General features: G+C 37.5%; 1 protein-coding gene across 8 annotated transcripts in view; it reads right to left on the bottom strand.

The window, feature by feature from the left end:
• The window catches only part of LOC135226965 (probable phosphorylase b kinase regulatory subunit alpha), a 349,374-nt gene that overhangs the window by 175,700 nt on the left and 152,894 nt on the right, over window positions 1-20,780 (bottom strand). For 6 of the 8 annotated variants that reach the window (XM_064266663.1, XM_064266662.1, XM_064266664.1 and 3 more), the window contains exons 14-15: window positions 10,748-10,838; window positions 88-210 (exon numbers count right to left, since the gene is read on the bottom strand). In XM_064266663.1, coding sequence (XP_064122733.1) covers window positions 88-210; window positions 10,748-10,838 — 214 coding nt within the window. The remainder of the gene's footprint in view (window positions 1-87; window positions 211-10,747; window positions 10,839-20,780) is intronic. The other 2 variants (XM_064266668.1, XM_064266669.1) reach the window with 1 other exon arrangement.

The following is a 20,780-nucleotide window of genomic DNA, read 5'->3' as shown; positions in this document are numbered from 1 at the left end:
CGGTACTGCCTGGAATATTCACACATGCACCCGGTGTAGGGATACCAAACACCCCACAGCATCAGACAGCATCATAACATCACTCACGTGTTCTCTTTCATTGAGAGAGGGTGACTCGCTGCTTGATACTTTGTTTGTCGCCTTAGCATTTGCTTTGTGAATTCATCATGGCTCCAAAGCGTCAGAATACTGTGTCCGATGGCGGTGCCACTAAGAAGAGGAAGACTGTATCAATGATGATGAAATATGACATCAATAAGTGTTCTGAAAAAGGTGGGACTTTTTTTTTTTTTCTCTCTCTCTAGGTTGTTTGGAACTAAACATCCATTCCCACCAGGCCAAGGTTCACCTACAAGTTCATCAAATCTGGCATTAAAATTTGTAGAACTAACGTGCAGACCCTCGTCATGGATTAGGCAAATGAAATTCCACATTTTTATAAAAGTTACTACATATATATTAGGGTAAAATATCTAGCCGTGACACTGTAGCTATGTCCGCCACTGCCTGATGCGCTTGCAAAATATGCAATTACAGACTTCACATGCTTATATTTTATTACTCTGGCAGCTAATTATAATACATTTCGTTAATGGAACTTCAATCTTTTAAAAAGTTTCTTAACCCTCAATGTATGGGGTAAAAAAGCAATATGCTGCATCCCAGGCCAGGGAAATTTAGGGGTTGGCCAATTTAAGAAAAAAGACAGAGGAAGAGATGTAAATGCACATGGTGTAAGAAAAAAAAATTCTAAAATTTTTTTCCTAACTTCCACAAGAAGTTGAAAATTACTATTTACAACCCCTTGTGAGGCTTCTTTTATAAGGCAATCATGAATATTACCATGTTATGTTTTTTCTAATAAATAATTTTATTATATTTTGTAAAATTATAATTACACCTCACACAATATAAAAACATGAGAAATAAAATCAGTAACAAATTCTGAGCATAATTGTTATAAAAAATTTATGCAAACTTACTGCATTATTTCTATTATCATTGTTACTGGCTCTTTTGTGCTCAACAATGTGGAAATCAAGCTTCCATCTGCCCCCCCACCCCTCCATCCCCACTTAAGCCAAATTACGATTGTTGTAACTGATAATGCATATTCTGGATTCATCATCATCTTTTATTTTCTCAATCATATGTTTACATATGGATTTAGGGAAAGTGCTAATGTAATAAAAATATAAATTTATGGTGTATACCCTAAGATTTTTAAGGATGCCATCCATGGTGAGACAAAATAACCATCCAGTTGAGAAGCTGCTGACCACAGATGACGAGTCTGGCAACAAATGCCAAGACTGCTCTGATGTGAGAGGTAAGGATGTTAATGCAGTTCCACTGGCCATGATGCCTATACTGTCTCTGGTGAGAAGAACCTTTTAACTGAAGAAACTGACATGTGCAGATACAGTGAAGGTATTTTCTTGAAATAAAGTGATTTGGTCATGGAAATACATATTCCTAAGATCCAAATGGAGCATGGAAGTCTTTTTTGATGGAATAATTAACAAAGGGCAAAGTTACCATCCTGAAAGGAGATTTCTTGAGACTCATTCAATGGAATGAGGTTTATGATTGTTAAATTTAGAAAGGTGGTTTTCTGTATATTTATTTGAGAGAAGTTTTCTTATAATGTACCTGAAATAGCACTGCCATTTTCTTTCATACACTTAGGTTCCAATGTTTTTTTGTTTTTGTTTTTTGTTTATTAAATGTTTCCTCCTGGTTTTCTTACTTGAAGTGTATATTGAAGTACAAGTAATTTAGTATTTGGTATTTACAAGTCAACACATTTATGAGTATGAATTTAACAACTAATTTTGCACGATGTAACTGTTATTATGTTTACTTAAAGAGTTAAGTTGTTCTAATAAAATTAAGAGTTTCACAACAAAAACATGGTGTTTCCTTGAGCCAGGCGCTCTCCTCAATTCTTTTACCTTCCTGCACGATGTGGGCTTAAAGAAACCCCCACATTTTGGTGCCCAGACACCGTGAACACTCCCTCTAAGAAGATAATTAAGTTGTGCCGTGAAGATAATGGAGAAGTTAAAGAGGACAAGGATGACAGGTCGAGGGTGGGTGACGAGAGCTTCCAAGGCTCTGAGTGACCTTCTGGAGTCCTCCACCACAACCATTAGTCAATTTGAGTACGCCATCAAGGAATACGACCAAAGACTAACTAAGTTGGATGAAGTCCAAGAAGCAATAGAAATTGATGTAGCTGAAGAAGAACTAGAACAACTTTTGGGTGAAGCCCATGAGTTTAGAACAAAAAGTGTGCAGCCTAGGATACAACCTGAAGACCAGATAAGGAAGTTAGCAGCAGCAGCGGGTCCTGGTTCTAAAGCTGGCAGTATAAGTGGACAGTCTTCATCTCAAGAATCAGATGTCACCAACGTCAAGTTACCCAAGCTGGAACCGCCAAAGTTTAGTGGCGAAGTGACCCAATGGGAGTCCTTCTGGGATCAATATACTTCCCACATCGATGCAACAGACCTTCCAGTGATCAGTAAGTTCACCTATTTGCTGTCTTTGTTGGAGGGAGATGCCAAGAATGTAGTGAAGGGACTAGCCCATACCAGTGCTAATTACCCGGTTGCTTGCAATTTACTGAAGGAACGCTACTACAAGCCAGAAAGGATTATTTTTGCTCATCTCCAGGCATTGTTAAATGGTCAGGTCAACATTAATGTCAGCGGACCAAAGGGTGTAGCACAGCTGTGGAAATTACGAGATGACATTCTAATACACATCCACAGTTTGGAGGCGCTAGGCGTCACTGGAAAACAGTGTGAAGTGTTTCTTACACCTATCATCGTGATGGACATGAGAGTGATTTAGATTGGTTATTGACATTCTTAGACAGGGAAATTTCAAGATTAGAATGGTCTGAAGCCTTTAAGGGAAAGAGTAGTGAAGAAAAGAAAATTGAAAGTAAGAGTTCTAAAGACAAGGTGTACTCAGCCACAGCCCTTCATACTTTGTCCATGCAAGAAAACACTGTGCAGTTTCTGTGGCAAGAAACACAAATCAGAAAACTGTTTTGGTGTACTAGAATTGAGTGGAAAAGAGTGAGGTGAAAAAATAAGAAGTTTAGGCCTATGTTTCAAGTGTTTGAAGAGTGGACACATGTCAAGAGAGTATAAAGCTCGTACAAGGTGTACGAAGTGTAACGGTGCCCACTCTACCTTAATGTGTGGTGTTAGGCTGGAAATTAACCTAAAGAAGGAAGAAAGTGAAGCAAAGGTAGGTGCTGTTGGCAGTGACAAGCCTGGTGATGTGGCACTTCTGACAGGGCAAGGTGGTAACTGTACCATTTTACAGACAGCCAAAGTTCAAGTGAGTGGTAGTGATGGTACTGTTGTCACTGCTCAGGTAATGTTTGATAATGGTGCAGACAGATCATATGTTAGTGACAAATTTGTGAAGAAGTGTAAACCACAGTGGATCACTAGTGCACCTATGCCATACTCTAGTTTTGGGGGTCATAGTAGTGGAAAAAATGGACACAGAAATGCTTATGAGTTAAAGTTGTGGGACTCTGACAAGAAATTGGTACCTATCATTGCTGCAGAGATTCCCAGAATATGTCAGTCCTTGGTTAGGCCTGTTGTACCAGATTCAGTGCTTAACTCTTTTTCTCATGTTGCATTAGCTGATGATTACCACCATGATTCTCCCATTGAGATTGATATACTGATTGGTCTAGATTTCTACTGGGCACTGATTTCTCCTGTAGATGCCTTCCAAATTAACCACGTTGTAGCCATGAAGTCTGTCTTAGGTTATGTCTTGAGTGGCAGACTGTATGAAACCACTCGCACTTGTACGTATTCTGTACCACAATTATTGTGTATCTCCTCTGTTTCAGATTCAGATTTGTGTAAGTTTTGGGATCTGGAAACTGTAGGGGTTAAGCCTAGGGAACTTGCTGAAAGTTATAGTGAGACTAAAGTTTTTAAAGAATTTTAGAGTACTGTGAAGTTTGTGAATGGTCGCTATGAGGTTGCACTGCCATGGAAGGATGAATCTGCTAAAGAAAAACTTATGAATAATGAAGTCATAGCCCATAAAAGGTTAAGTAAGCTAATGGTTAAGTTAGGACAAGATAAGGAGCTTAAGAAAGAGCATCACAAAGTGTTTGATAGTTATGAGTCTGATCACATGATAGAAGAGGTACAAAGGCAGGAAATTTCAGGTGTGAATCCTGTGTTTGATGCCTCTGCCTCTTGTTACAATGGTGTATCATTGAATGACTTTGTCCTCAGGCTCATCACTCAACCCTGACTTGGTTGAGATGCTCATTCGCTTTTGTCATTGGCCCATTGGTGTTACAGCTGATATAAGAAAGGCATTTCTGCAAATTAGTGTACAAGAGAAAGACAGAGATGTTCATAGATTTTTGTGGCCAAGAGACGATGGTACAATACGGCATATGAGATTCACACGTGTACCCTTTGGTAACACAGCGAGCCCATTTCTGTTAAATGCCACTATCAAACATCATTTGGATAAGTATCCTACCACTAGTGTAGTGCAAGATTTGTAGGCTAACATGTATACAGACAATTGGTTGAGTAGTGCGGATTTTGCTATAGAAGCAGCTGATAAATTTTGTGAAGCCCGTAGCATTTTTGCTGATGCTAGTATGGACCTTACAAAGCTTGTGTCAAATAGTTTGCTGATTACTTCTCAGTTATGTGACAAGGTACCCTTTATAAATTCTGATGGAACGTAATACTGTATTAGGCCTTAAGTGGTGTAACTCACAGGACAGTTTCTCCTTTGATGGCATAAACTCAGATTCTATTGTAGAAGTAGTCTCTACTAAGCAAAGCATCTTTAGTGTGATAGCTAAGATTTTTTACCCTTTAGGATTAATTAGTCCATATGGTATGTATGGCAAGATACTTTTTCAGGAACTCTGGAAACTGGGTCTGACTTGGGATCAAGAAATGCCATCAGAGTTGAAGCTTAAGTTTCAGAGATGGCTCCTTAGTAGTCAACATTATAAGAATTTTCAGATAGATAGATGTTATTTTCTACAAAAAGCCTGGGAGAAGCTTAGTCATATGGAGCTACATGGGTTTGATGATGCTTCTGAAAAGGGCTATGGGGCTTGTGTGTACCTGCGAGTACCTGTGGAGAACAGCTCATATAAGGTGTCATTAGTATCCTCTAAGTCAAGAGTTGCACCCATAAAGACTATTACATTGCCGAGGTTAAAACTCATGGGATCTCTTTTGTGTTCAAGATTAGTCAACTTTGTGAAGAATGCCCTTAACCTAGATAACAGTGTTAAGAGTTAGGTGTTGGACAGATTCTACCATTGCTCTGTCATGGATTCAAGGAGATGCTAGTAAGAAGGACATATTTATAGCTAATCGGGTAAAGGAAATCAGAGAGTTAACACCTCCAAGTTGCTGGCAACATTGTGGAAGTAAGGACAATCTAGCTGACATGATAACACGGGGTCTGTTGGCGGACAATCTTGTGGATAGTACTATGTGGTTCTATGGGCCTAGTATATTAAAAGACTCCCTATCCCAGGGAAGGGAAGGTAACACAGTTGTTAAGGATAAAGAAGAAATAAGCACAAAAAGTACTGTTGCCTGTCTCAATGTACAAGGCGTGCCAGAAAAACCCTTTGATAGATTTAGATAAGATTCAGTAAATTAAGCAAGGTGTTAAGAGTTACAGCTTGTGTCTAAAGATTTATCAGAAATTGTAAAAATAGTCAAAACAAAGTGGAGGGCCCTCTCATTACTGAAGAGATTGATTTTGCTAAATTGAAGTTGATTTACTGCTTCCAAAGAGAAGTGTTTTCTGTAGAAATAAAGGCACCTTTAGGTAACAATGGTCTAAATTAACCCTCTTACGCCGAAGCCCTAAAAATCAAAACCTCTCCGTATGCCGGCGCCGGTTTGGAGTGAGCGCGGAAGCGGAAAAAATAATTTTTAAAAAAAATCATAGCGCGCTTAGTTTTGAAGATTAAGAGTTCATTTTTGGCTCATTTTTTTGTCATTGCCTGAAGTTTAGTATGCAATCATCAGAAATGAAAAATAATATCATTATCATATGTAAATAATGCGAGATATGGTAGCGGAAAAAAAAAATTCATAGATAATTGTATTCAAATCACGCTGTGCAAAAAACGGTCAAAGCTAACGAGTTACTTTTTTTCCGTTGTATTGTACACTAAATTGAAATCATTTTGATATATAATACATAGTAAAACAATAAAAGCAACACCGGAAAAATATTATCACAAAATGATGTACGAATTCGTAACGCGCGGAAGTAAAAAAATGTTATTTTCAAAATTTCACCGTAATTCTAAATATTGTCCTAGAGACTTCCAATTTGTTTCAAAATTAAGACAAATGATTTAATATTATGATACTGTAAGTTTTAGATTAGAATTGCAGATTTCGACCATTTCGGACGAGTTAAATTTGACCGAATGTCAAAATTTTTATATATATATTTTTTTATATGCACATATTTCGGAGATGGAAAAAGCTACAACCTTCACTTATTTTTTATTGTATTCTTCGTGAATTTGCGCACATTTTGATATATGAAACTCTATAAAACGGCTAATATGAAAAAGAGCAAATATTAGGATAATGCGATGTACGTATTTCGGAGACTTGCGGCCGCGAATCGGCACGCGGAGTGAAGGTAAATATATTTTTCAAAAATTCACCATAAATCACAATATTGTTCTAGAGACTTCAAATTTGTTTCAAAATAAAGGAAAATGATGGAATATTACTAGGCCGTAAGAGTTTTAGCTTACAATTGCATTTTTCAACTATTTTGGTAGAGTCAAATTTGACCGAACGTGATTTTTTTTCTATTTATCGTGATTTATATGCAAATATTTCAAAAAAAGAGAAAAACTACAACCTTCAATAATTTTTAGTTGTATTCTACATGAAATTGCGCACATTTTCATATATAAAACTTTATGTAACAGCTAATTTTAAATGGTGCAAACATTTCGACAATCGCACAAAAAAAATTCTGATTTTTTCGGAAGAGTTGCGCGGACGTAGGGAAAATGTTTTTTTTTTTTTTTTTTCATAAATTCACCATAAATCAAAATATTGTGCTAGAGACTTCCAAGTCATTGCAAAATGAAGGTAAATGATTGAATATTACTAGAATATAAGAGTTTTAGCTTACAATTCCGTTTTTCGACCATTTCGGTAGTCAAAGTTGACCGAAAGTTGAAATTTTTGCACTTAACTTTATTCATATGAAAATATTTCGAAACTGATAAAAGCTACAACCATGGGTTGTTTTTTGTTGTATTGTGCATGAAATTTCGCACATTTCCATAAATAAAACTTAATGTAACGGCAAATTTAAAAGGGTGCAAACATTAGGACAATCGCACGAAAAAATTTATCGGAAGAGTTATCGCACGAACGTAAGGAAAAAGTTTTTTCATAAATTCACCATAAATCGAAATATTGTGCTAGAGACGTCCAATTTGTTGCAAAATGAAGGCAAATGATTGAATATTACTATAATATAAGAATTTTAGCTTACAATTGCGTTTCTCGACCATTTCGGTAGAGTCAAAGTTGACCGAAGGTTGAAATTTTTGCACTTATCGTTATTTATATGAAAATATTTCAAAACTGATAAAAGCTACAATCATGAGTATTTTTTTGTTGTATTTTACATGAAATTGCGCACATTTTCATATATAATACGTCATGTAAAGGATAATTTAAAATGGTGCAAAAATTATGTCAAAGTGACGAAATAATTTTTGAGATGTGTCACTGATACTTTTTAGTGCGATAAGAAAGAAATTCGCGCTTGCGCGCCTGCGTAGCGATTGTAAACAAAACAACACCTTGATCCGTGAACTCCCAGCATCCCCCAAGGCGCGTGATTCAAAAGTTTTCGGCTGGTAGGCCTATAAGTATTTTTCCGCGAAATTTAAAAAATACTTTTTTGAGCCGACGTATGATACGTCCAATCGGCATACGCGAGACATTTTGACTCGACGTTTAATACGTCCAATCGGCGTAAGAGGGTTAAGAAATCTTGACCCCTTTCTAGATGATAAAAGATTATTAAGAATTAAGGGTCGTCTTAGTTTTCTGACTTAGACTATGACACTAAACATCCTGTCATAATTCCCAAGGGTCAATTTGCTAAGTTGTTGATCAGATTTCAGCACGAATTTTTGAAGCATGCAGGTGTGGATACTGTAATATCATCCCTACGTAATAGCTTTTGGATTATAGGAATGAGGAGATTAGCTAAGACAGTAATGAAGGAATGTTTAAGTTGCCGTTGGCATGATTAAAAACCTTGCAGTCAACCTGTGGCTCCATTACCCAAAGAAAGAGTAAGGTCTTCTCCACCCTTTGATGTAACAGGCTTAGATTATGCAGGCCCTCTCTTTTGTGCCGATGGTCCTAGTAAGAAATTTTATGTATTGTTGATCACTTGTGGTGTTGTATGAGCCTTACACCTAGAGCTTACAGAATCTTTATCCTTGTCTGATTGCTTACTGGCTATAAGAAGATTTGTAGCCAGGAGAGGTTTACCTAGTGTCATATATTCAGATAATGCAAAGACTTTTGTAGCTGCTAAGTATGAGGTACAAAGGATGTATAGCCACTTGGCTCCCAAATGGAACTTTATAGCCCCTCGTGCTCCCTGGTGGGGCAGCTGGTGGGAGAGACTCATTAGGTCAGCTAAGCTTGCTTTGAGAAAGACACTAAATCTGAACTATGTAAGTAAGAGTGAATTAGAAACTATACTAGTAGAAATAGAATCATGTATTAATTCTAGACCATTGACTTATGTGAGTGATGAACCTGATTCCATTCACTATCTCACTCCCTCACATTTTATCCTAGGACGAGCCCCACAGTGTAAATCATTAATAAATGTAGAGCCATGTAAGGTGACTTCCAGGGACTTGAATGACAGAGAAGTTGTAAGAAACCAGAAGCTAGTACATTTTTGGAAACTTTGGAGTAACAATTATATAACTAATTTGCCTCAACTTGTAAAAGCATTCAATAAGAAATGTGATTTGTCTAAGGGTGACCTTGTGTTGATAAAAGATAACATTCCTAGATTGAAGTGGCCTCTTGAGGTTATTGTAGATGTGTTTAAAGGTAAAGATGGACTTGTAAGAAGTGTAAGGCTCGAAACTAAAAGGGGAGAGATGACTAGACCCATTCGTAGGTCTAAGTCGGGTAGAGTAATTAAGCCCCTACTAAGTTAGATTTATAAAGTCATTGTAAATCATGCAGTTGTACAAGTCAAGTAAAACTTGATGTGATTGTTAGTTTGTGAAACTACAGTACTAATTTTCATTGGGGATTTTTCTGTCAGATATAATTTAGATAAGGTCTAAGTTGTATTCTTTAATAGGTGGCTTCGTCCCCTATTGCCGGGAGGATGTTGAATTTAGAAAGGTGGCTTTCAGCATATTTACTTGAGAGAAGTTTTCTTATAATGTACCTGAAATAGCATTGCCATTTTCTTTCATACACTTAGGTTCCAATGTTTTTTGTTTTGTTTTTTGTTTATTAAATGTTTCCTCCTGTTTTTCTTACTTGAAGTGTATACTGAAGTACAAGTAATTTACTATTTGGTACTTACAAGTCAACACATTTATGAGTATGAATTTAGTAACTAACTTTGCACAATGTACCTGTTATTATGTTTACTTAAGAGTTAAGTTGCTCTAATAAAATTAGAGTTTCACAACAAAAACATGGTGTTTCCTTGAGCCAGGCGCTCTCCTCAATTCTTTTACCTTCCTGCACGATGTGGGCTCAAAGAAACCCCCACAATTGATATGTCTGCAACCCAGTTGACTTCAAAGATCAGAAACAGGTGACTGTAAAAAACTGGAAAGTCATCCAGCAACTCCTATTGCCACCTTCTTTAGCATTAATCTCACCACACTGTTTAACTTCTACAACCTCACAGCATCCCAACTGCAGTTGCAGAACTGTACTGGAATGCATGAGTGGATGCAAGGGATGAGACTAAAAGACAAATGAAATAGGGACTAACCTTCGAAGGGAAAAACTCATCTGTAAAAAAGAGCAAAGAATTCTTTCATCTGCTGAAATGTGCAACAAACGTAAAGCATTCATGGTGTTGGGCATGTATTTTGTATAGACACATCTTTTCCACCTTCATGTCAAGCAAGAGGAAGATTACCCATACAATAAAAATCCCATGAGAAACATACTTCTGCAAAACACGAGGATGTAATGAAAATGACCTTATCCTTCAATATTAAATGTTATAAAACCTTGCCTTTTCTAGCAGTGAACTATATTGATGGTCATTTAATCACGAGAAAAACCAAGATTATTAACGAAAAAAGAATCATTAGAAGCACAAATTTGAAAGAGAGAGCTGCAGCTCTGAAGGGAATAAAATAGTTATTCATAAGGCTATACATTAGATACAGAACTTTAAAACTGACTGAATTATGGCATAACCTTTCTAATCTGTAGCTGAACTGTTTAAAACTGAAATTTTTTGAGATGGTTGCAAATGCTTTACCATTGAGCAGACTCACATGAGTCTTGTGACATAGATGAACTGTTTTTCCTTTACCTCACATACATTTATAATTTATTGTAAAGTATTTCTTTTTCCAAACTGGGCTGCTATCCTATAAGGATGGTTGGGTGTAGCAATAATAATAATGATGATAAAATCTTACCTGTTTGACATGCGGACCAAGTCAGCTCTCTTCCAGGATAAGGAGCCTCTCATCTGCTTCTCTAAGTATTCTTTGACATCTGCCTTAAGACCTATGAGAGAGTAATTAATTGTAACTTGGATGAATCTAATATATTTGGTCACCTGAAAAGATGTTGCTGAGAGTGGCCTAAAATGGTAAGGGTCTGCACAATGAACACCAAACATGTTTTTGATCATACATTATCACCTATAAAGTAACGAGTACAAACAAGGAATATCTCTATGGTGCATGATCTAACCTAAAGTTAGATGTCCATCTTATTATTTTTTTCATACACCTATTGAGAGAACAATGAAAATGGTCTTACTACAAATATACGTACTTAAAGAGCAACATCAGAATTTACAGTATTGTATTTACCAATTAAATTTATATTTGTGAAAAATTATATAAAAAAAATTTAAAAAGTGCTAGTGAGAACAAAAATGAACTAAGAATATGAAAACTTATCTGCTTTAACTTCAAACACTAACTTCTCATGTACTTAGCAAATAAAAATACTTCACCAAAAATTATTACATTTCATCCCAATCCTAAAGCAATGGAATATATCAATCATAAGCTAATAGTGAATTTATGAAATAATCATATAACAAAGAAGAAGAGATAGTTTAGGTCTTGGGTTTGAAAAGAAAAAAAAAATGTATTTTACTTTTCAAAAACAGCTTGTTTGAGTAGCTACTTAGCTTGGATGGCTCTATTACTCCCGAAATACTGTTTGGGAAGTAAAGAGCACTAACAAGGGGCCATGGGTTGGATTGTGGTTTGTATCCTCCAATTAGCATAAACAAATTATTCACTTATACTCTTCTCAAATGGGATAAAAAACTAAACCTGGCAGTTATGTTCTCAGAATAAAATGTTTATGTTCCAGAGGAATTAGACTCAAGAACAAAAAAAAAAAAACATGTCTAGTTACTGCAAAAACGAGGGCCATTACTGGGTCGAGTAAACACCTACCATATATTTCCGTGTATAAGATGATCTTTAGATAAGATGAGGTAAAAAATTATGGCAAATTTTCATAAATTTTTCTCAAATCTGTAGCATAAGATGACTGCTAAATTACAAAACCATCTGTGAACAGGTTAGCCTTTTGTTATAGTATATACTCATGTGACTTTTGAGGACCTAATTTTGAAGCTATAATTCTAAAGATCCATATTGTGTGTACAGTATTCTCATTGTTTTATAAAATACAAACATAAGTGATCATGTGCCATATACATTGTTTACGTTTTCGTGAACATGGAGGATACCATTCAGGAATTTTTGTTTAGTATCAATTTCCATTTAAAGATAACCATGGTGGAAAGTTCAGTCTCATCTGCCATACACAATAAAACAACAGTTGAATGTGTTCTTTCATGGCCAGCGATTCTGATTACAATATTTTTCTCTCAAATTTTATTTACAGCCTAGTTTAATGGCATAACGAAGTTTTGAGGAGTTTCATCAATGTTGCCGATGCACAATAATTTATAGTCATTTGAAGCTTGAATCATTTTCTCAGCTTCAGTTACAACATGCATCTTAAATTTAACAGTACATTTCTTTGCCAATCTTTTCTCCAGAGCAACTAAGGGTATACAGTACTGTAACGTTAAAATACTATATCAGTTCTATTCTCCTTAATGTCATTTGTAATATAAATACAGTAATTATTTAGTTTTGTTCGATGGCTGAAATGCAAGCAGAACAGCTGTTGTCATCTGATTCGGTTACTCACAGCAAAACAGCTGTTTCTCGTTCGGTTGTTTATGGTTATACAAGCTTAAGCAACTACTATAATATTACTAATGTAACTTTTATCATTCTCTTTTACTTTAACTTATTTAACTAGAAGATGGGATAAAGAGATGGAGGCAAAGAGGTTAGTCTAATGTACGGTAATTATCGTACATAATTATTGTTAATATGACTGAATGTTCTAAACCGTTGTGTGTAACCCAAAAATGACAAATTCTTAATTAATAGTATTTTTCATAGCTAACAAACCTGTAGTCTTACCAACAGGATAAATCTTCTAGCGCCAGCTGGAAAATATTGTAATTGCATGCAAAGGATCTGTGACATCTGGCATCCGATGCATAGTTGGGGTGGAAGCACATCAAGAGAGTGCACTTGAATCCAGGAGCACACCAGTCTTTCTTCCAACCCAGGATGAAACGTAGGAGGTGGTCAGTCGATGTTAAGACCTCAGGTTTGTTAGCTATGAAAAATACAAACTGATTAAAAATTTGTCATTTGTTCATACATGGAACAAACCTCCGGTCTTAACAATCTATAGGATAGACTCATACTTGGAGGGAAGTATGAGAATCCTGAACTGAATGGGGGTTCGGTAGACCCGATCATTCTTCTTGGAAATCAGATTGCTACAGAAGACCTAAGTCTTTTAGATGTTAGATATTTGGATATCTAACACAGTCTACTAGGTTAAAATATAACAAAACATGACCAGATTCATTGCATTCATGGAAGTCCAAAAGAACTATATGAATCTGTTCAGGCAACAAACCATGTTGGCTACGAGAAATGGGTTTCCCACCACTTCTCACTCCCCTTGGTGGGGGGGAATTTTGGCTGCATAGAAGCAAATTTGTATGTTGCATGGAACATGAAAAGTGTTGCAACAGTATGGCTGCAACGCTCACCTGCATCAAGCCAGTTCTAGTGTATGATGTATTTATTCTTCAAACTGCCCACAGGAATGAAGAAAGGAGAAAAGGGAAAGAAAAGAAGCCAATCAACTCCTTAATTCCCTACTCCACACAATCATCTTAGGCAAGATACAAACTGTTCTGCCAGGGGCATTGGATGAGTCACAATTGTTGAACAGCACCGTTAGACCCTAGGAAAATGTGTCCAAGGATCTGTGGGCAATGTTCTTCATGCAGAGGAAAGTTAAAGTGGTTTGAGGCAGTCATGAACCAATATTCAAAACCTATGAACAGATAAGTACCACTTTAAAATGTCAGGGAGGAACATATTCCTCTGGTGTCATGCAATCCTGCATGCACCCAATTGGTGGGAGAACTTGACAAAGAGGTGTCAGCTTGTCAAAACAACTCTTACAGACAACCGAAAGGGTGTTACTAGGACACTTCTTCCTTAACCTGACCTGTGTTAACATGAAGTCTACAACACCAAACCTCTAGGAGATGAGACGTTCAGATAACTATGCAGTGCTTGGTGGGACCCTGAAGCTTTCCAACCCTTCCATGGAAGCCTAGGTCAGAAGGAAAACTGCTTACAAAGTCAGTTTTTTGGAAGATGATTGACGTATGGCCACAAAGGAGGCTGATGGAGAAAACTCAGAACCAGAGGAAGATCCCAGGAGGATGCCTGAGCTCCCAAGGTTAACAAGCCCGCTCCAAGCTCTTGAACCACATCGAGGATTCTGAGAAAGAAGAGAGGTTCGCATCCTTCAAACAAACTAAACACAAGTAATTTCTGTAGCACCTTGCCAGTATCAACAGAAGGAACTTCCTCTGTTCGAACCATTTTGATGTCACTAAACACAGCAGCAGATGTCTCACCTTGCATACGGCTGACAAAGATCCTCAGAAGTAATAGACTTCCATGCAAGTTGCTGTTTCGCAGGAAAGATCTCTCGTAAGAGATACTGGATTGACTCTATACATGAAGAGATAAAGATCCTAGCGATTGGAGGTATATCTCCACAAGAAACTGGTGAAGAAGGTTGTGCTAGGGAGGAATCTCTCTCGACTACTCAGCTTGGGTTAACCCCAAGCTGAGTAGGGTTAACCAAAGACTGGAGCTTGACAAAGGTCATAGCCCTTAAATTACCCCCACCTCTGAACTGTTCCTGTACTTGTGATCCTCCTCCAAAGGTTGGGGTGCTCATCTCAAAGAGCACCTGGCCTTTGGGACATGGAGCATACAGGATAACCAGGTCCACATCAGAGTTGAGCACAACTTTCTTGGACTTTAAAAAATTCGAGGAAGATAGGTGTAGGCACTCCATCGTTCAGCTTCCCAGAGAATTCCCAGAAGGAAGAAAGGAGTTATCTTCTACAATGAATAAAAGACCTCTAGCTTCCTGTTGAAGAGAAGAGGTCTAACATAGGTCTTTTCAAAGTAGACCGAAGAGATAATAGGATAACCCAAGATGTCCTATGAAAAAATGTTCAGCACAGATACATCCTGATATCCAACTGTCAACTCGTGCATTGTCAAAGATATTGCACTGTAAACGGGAGAAGTCCTTGAGCCCAGGAAACATGCATCTCTAACAGAGATGTCTTATGAGGTGATCCCTTGTGATAACATACAATCAGTATGCTATTCATCGGAGGAGACGTCCTATTAACCTCTTCATTACCGAAAGTTTGTTTGGAGGTAGGTGGGTACCACCATTCAAGTCTACTACACCGCACCGGGTGCATAAAGGTGGTACGCATAGTACCACCAAAACTCCTCTTTTCAGATAGGGACTTCCAATCATTCTGTAATTTCGGTTTGAAGAGTTTGGAGCAAAATAAACAGTATGACACGATGCCAGACGTATGATGAACCCCAAAAAATATTATTACTGCTTATAGTAGTGTGTAGGTGACAGATGAACTGCGTCTCAACAAAAAATCACAAAACCAGACAAGCGTAAACATGTAATAACTTCTACCCAAGTAAAAAACCAGTTGTATCATCATTTACTGTATTTATTTATTCACTTATTACATTTTACAAATAAAAGATATGAACACCAGATAAATGAAGGTAGAAATAAAGCCTTATAGTAACTTTATATATAAAAAACCAAACCAGAGAAAAAGCGAAAAAGCAATTTTTTCTGAGGACAAGAAACTTGAAAAATTAGTTTAGATACCCCTGATGCCCCTAAAGTTGTTTTCTGTGATGAAACTAATCTTAGAAAACATAGAAAATGACATCGACCAATTTTTGAAAGATTACTATAAAATTTGCGATTTCCATATTTATTGGCAGGGCTTTCGCTTTAGTTTTTGCTCTTTTTTTTTTTGTTGTTGTTATTACGTGCTTATTTACTGTTCTATTTTGATAATACTTTATGTGCATGTTCCAGGTGCGATATACCAACATTCTGTAAGACCGAATTTCTATTCAAGACCGTAGTTTTCTCACCGACCACCAGTGTCCCTTGTACAATGGACACAGTTTTTCACATTTTTTTTCATAAAATCATTTATTTTCCCTGTAGGATGATAAAACTAACAGAGAATATGCGTTATTATAGTGCTAATAATACCTGATAATTTCATTAGCCTGTCTTGATTATTGTATTTTTGGCAAATATTTTTACGATCGGCACCCCTCCAAACTGGAGTCACTACCGAGAGATTCAGTTCGGCAGCGAACGCAATGTTTACATTCTGCTCACCCACCCGGTAAAGAAGGGGTTAACTACCTAAATAATAATTAATTTTTAATGAAAAATGAACATTACGTTATCCTAAATATCACTACTACAGTAATCACACTCATAAAATTTCTGAAAGTTTACTGAAAGATAAAGGTTGCTGTGAGCGCAACCATAACTCGTTGTTTACATTTTCTCAACTGGGCTCACATACATAAAAGCTGATTTCATTGATATGGAATTATTTCTCAAATATGCCAATCTTATACAAGGTAATAATGGTTTTACTACTATCTTTAGTCTCAATTTATATCATAATGTGAATCTTTTCATATATGTCAGTGGTTATCGCATCAAGGCCTAGGCTAGCCTTCTTACAAACATCACCAAGAATTCAAGATTTGATTTTTAAAATGGTAGTATAAGATGACCCACAATTTTTAGGGGTGAACTTTAGGTTTTAAAGATTGTCCTATACAGAGAAATATACAGAAAGCATTTGTGAGGTCCAGTAGGTAAACCTCAGAAACATTGTGGGGACCTCTGGGGGCGGAGGAATAGCTGAGGAAATGTCCATATTCCATTTTAAATTCTATCTGAGTTGTTACTGTTCTCAGTTCACAAAATCTGATACTCAGACTCGAAGCTTTAACCACAGAGGTACCTGCATGCACTCTTCTGATGATTTGTCTTATATGGAAGGAAATGGTGTTTTTTGATACCTCTGATTTCATAGTGCACATGGATAACCACCTCAACCTACCTTTCTAAAGGACTCAGCCCTTTAAAGATAAGTCTGTATGACTCTTAGCCCCTAAACGCCGAAGTGGTATTTTAAAAATCATCTCCCGTATGCCGGTGGCGTTCGTGAGTGAGCGCCGAAGTGGAAAAATGGTTTTTTTTTTTTAAATCACAGCACGCTTAGTTTTCAAGATTGAGAGTTCATTTTTGCCTCCTTTTTTTGTCATTGCCTGAAGTTTAGTATGCAACCATCAGAAATGAAAAAAAATATCATTATCATATATAAATATTGGGATACATGACAGCACGAAAAAAAATTGTCATATATAATTGTATACAAATCGCGCTGTGAGCAAAACGGTTAAAGCTAAAAAGTTAATTTTTTTCTTTGTACACTAAATTGCAATAATTTTGGTATATAACACATTGTAAAACGATCAAGGCAACTAAACTGTAAATGTTGTACTTACAATTGCAGTTTTCGACCATTTCGGTTGAGTTAAAGTTGACCGAAGGACGAATTTTTTCTATTTATTGTTATTTATATAAAAATATTTCAAAACTGATAAAAGCTACAACCATATGTTGTTTTTAGTTGTAATCTACATGAAATTGTGCACATTTTCATAAATAAAACTTTATAATACCGCTAATTTAAAATGGTGCAAACATTACGACAATCGGATGAAAAAATTTATGATTTTTTCGGAAGTTACTGTGCGGACGTAAGGAAAAAGTTTATTTCATAAATTCACCATAAATCGAAATATTGTGCTAGAGACTTCCAATTTGTTGCAAAATGAAGGTAAATGATTGAATATTACTAGAATATAAGTGTTTTAGCTTACAATTGTGTTTTTCAACTATTTCAGTAGAGTCAAAGTTGACCGAATGTTGAAATTTTGGCACTTATCGTTATAAGAAAATATTTCAAAACTGATAAAAGCTACAACCATGAGTTGTTTTTTGTTGTATTCTACATGAAATTGCACATATTTTCATATATAATACTCTATGTAACAGCTAATATAAAATGGTGCAAAAATTATGTCAAAGTGACAAATTAATTTCTGAGATGTGTCGCTGACGCTTTTTAGTGCGAGAAGAAAGAAATTTGCGCTTGCACGCCTGGGTAACGATTGTAAACAAAACAACGCCTTGATCCGTGAGCTCCCAGCATCCCCCAAGGTGCGTAATTCAAAAGTTTTTGCCTAGTAGGCCTATAACTATTTTTACACAAATTCTAAAAAAACTTTTTTATATCGATGTACCATACGTCCAATCAGCACCCAACGGACAATTTATATCGACGTTTAAAACGTCCAATCGGCGTTAAAGGGTTAACTGGAAAGAGAGCAGGTTCTCTTTAGTTCATACTTGAACTGGTAAGACTGGGATAACACACTTAAATCGTATGTTGGGACTGGGAGAGGGCATCTCAACCACAGGTATTACTAAATCCTAAGTTATGACAGTTTCAAATGTGTGTAACTAAAATTCTTAATACACACTTGAACATCTTAAAACTGGCATTCTGCAGTCTGGGAACTCCCATGGTTCAGCTTGATTTTGAATCAACTGCCATTAGTTCACTGAGTGGCCACGAGAGTAGCGCCACATATTGTTTACAACTTCCCAACAACAAAAATTATGCCATATCTCTTGTTTTTATAAAAATAATTGTTATTAATGAAAATAAATGAAGTCAAATATGTTTTTGATATTAAATTTGAATGCACAAAATGGCAAATTTGCAAATTTTTAAGTAATTTGTATTTTTCCTAACATACAAACCAGAAGCTTTACATAGGAATTACCTTCAGCACACGCTGGTGCAAGCTACTCTACACAAGGTTGTTTGGTAGATGAACTACCAGTGGGAGAGGTAAGGGGTACACTCACCACCTCCCTCCACTGAGTTGTGCTAACACTTGCCTTATAGCCTTTATCCAGAGCAGATGCATTTCATTACCTTCCTCTGCCCGAATGTATGCTGGCTGTTCTCTGCACTTCATTACAGTTTTTCCTTGTCCTGTTGTGCTTCGTTATATTGATATATTGTCTTTGAAATGCAGACCCAAGAATCATCTAAGCCTTTGCCCCATCTGTGATGTGACATGGTGTAGGGAAGCAACATTGTAATTGCTTCCTTTCATCCTCTGAAGTTAACCCGTACACCATTTGCACAAAATGTCTTAAACATGTGTGCTCCATTACGGATATTTGTGTAGTTTTGCAATAGGTCTTCAGAGCAGTGGATGCAGTTTGCTGTAAAGAGGAAATCCAGGAAGGCTGCCAGCCAGTCCGCAGAGGGGTATTCTCCTCCAAGGACACTGAGTAAGACTCTGTCTCTTCCCATGTGACTCCCCATTGCTGCTACCTCTTCTAAAGAAGAGGTCACTTCCCTGTGTTCCTATTGGTTTGGCAATGAGTAGTTCACATGGGAGGGCAGAGGCCGATCCCCGTTCTTGGGGGCTTCTTCCATTTGATCAGGGGGAGAGCAATCTTCCCATGGACAAAGGGAGGCAGCCACTACTAACCTGTCTTTTGCAGGTCTGGGAGAGATCAGGAAGACTTTTCGGGACCTTAGAGACCTCTGGCCCTCCCTTAGTCTTCCCGGCTCCGGTGCAGGGCTTGATTGTGCACCTTAGTGCAACAAATTTACCACCTGCCTCAACTGCATCAGTGACTAGCACTATGGTTTCAGACACAGGATCCAGCGGCTCTTCCACTACTGTCATGGCTCCTTCATTTGTTCATGTGGTTCCTTCTTCTAAGACCTCTCTGATGTCTCCAGATGCCAAGGATCTCCTCCTAGACAAGTTCTTGATGAGGTACAAGCGCAAATGTAAGAGGACATTAAAGAGGAGACCCCATTCGCCTTCGTCATTGTCATCGGTGTCTTCGTCACCTCCTGCATTCGCCTCCTCCCCTTCTTCTTTCATGGGTCCTGTTACATAGACAGACCCTGAAGAAGGAGAAGCCTGCTGCTCCCAACTATAAAAAGTCTCAGTGGCCTTCTCATGGTATGTCTTCTTCCACGGAAGAAACATTGGGACCCCTCTACGCTCTTCCATGTCCCTGGACAGGAAAACCATCTCAGGTCTCCACGGGCATCGAAGGTGCGGAAGCCGAGATCCAACCAGCCATGACATGGGTTCCACAAACCAAGTTCATGTACATGGTTCTCCCATGCTCATTGACTTCCAAGGCACCATTTACAAACTACGAATGTCTACCTTGTCTGGTGAAGAAATTGCTGCACGGGTCTGCAAGGATTTGTCCTAGAAACTTGTCTGCATTACAGACACCCCCCATAGCAATGTCATCTATCACACACCGTGCCTTGGATTATCTGCCTTTTTTGGAGCTCCCCAACCCATGTGATGGAGGGTTCTTCCACCCAGGTTCCTACGGACCTGCGAGGATAACCATTCACGGTCTCTGGACTGGGATGTAATAGACAGAAAGAGAGGGAGTGTACAGCATGCAGGAGCTGCTCCTACCCCATCAACTCCAACGAACCTAAACGGTGGCTCCCACAAACCGCTGCCCCTCGGCCAATCGGAGGTCAGGATCCCATGACGGCGATGCTGACTATAAAGTCCGCATGCCCCAACAGAGCATGGAGAAAGTTTCCCATTCAATCTTCACATATAGAGGTCTCCACCTTGGAGAAGATTCTAGCCATCTCTGATAGCTAAACGTAACTTTAGCTGCATGAATAGGATAGGATAAAAGATTAGTTTAACCAGGCCTCTGAGCCTAAAAAATGAAAATTTTTCAACCAATTTGTATTTTTCATAACTAACAAACCTGAGGTCTTAACATTAGGATAATACTAGCGCCAAGCTGGAAACCGGAACAATTAATAATAAACTTGTGAGA

The sequence above is a fragment of the Macrobrachium nipponense genome, chromosome 15 (assembly GCF_015104395.2).
Source record: "Macrobrachium nipponense isolate FS-2020 chromosome 15, ASM1510439v2, whole genome shotgun sequence".
Lineage (NCBI taxonomy): Eukaryota > Metazoa > Arthropoda > Malacostraca > Decapoda > Palaemonidae > Macrobrachium > Macrobrachium nipponense.
Note: the sequence above shows the minus strand (reverse complement) of the source record. Positions and strands in the feature narration are given on the sequence as shown.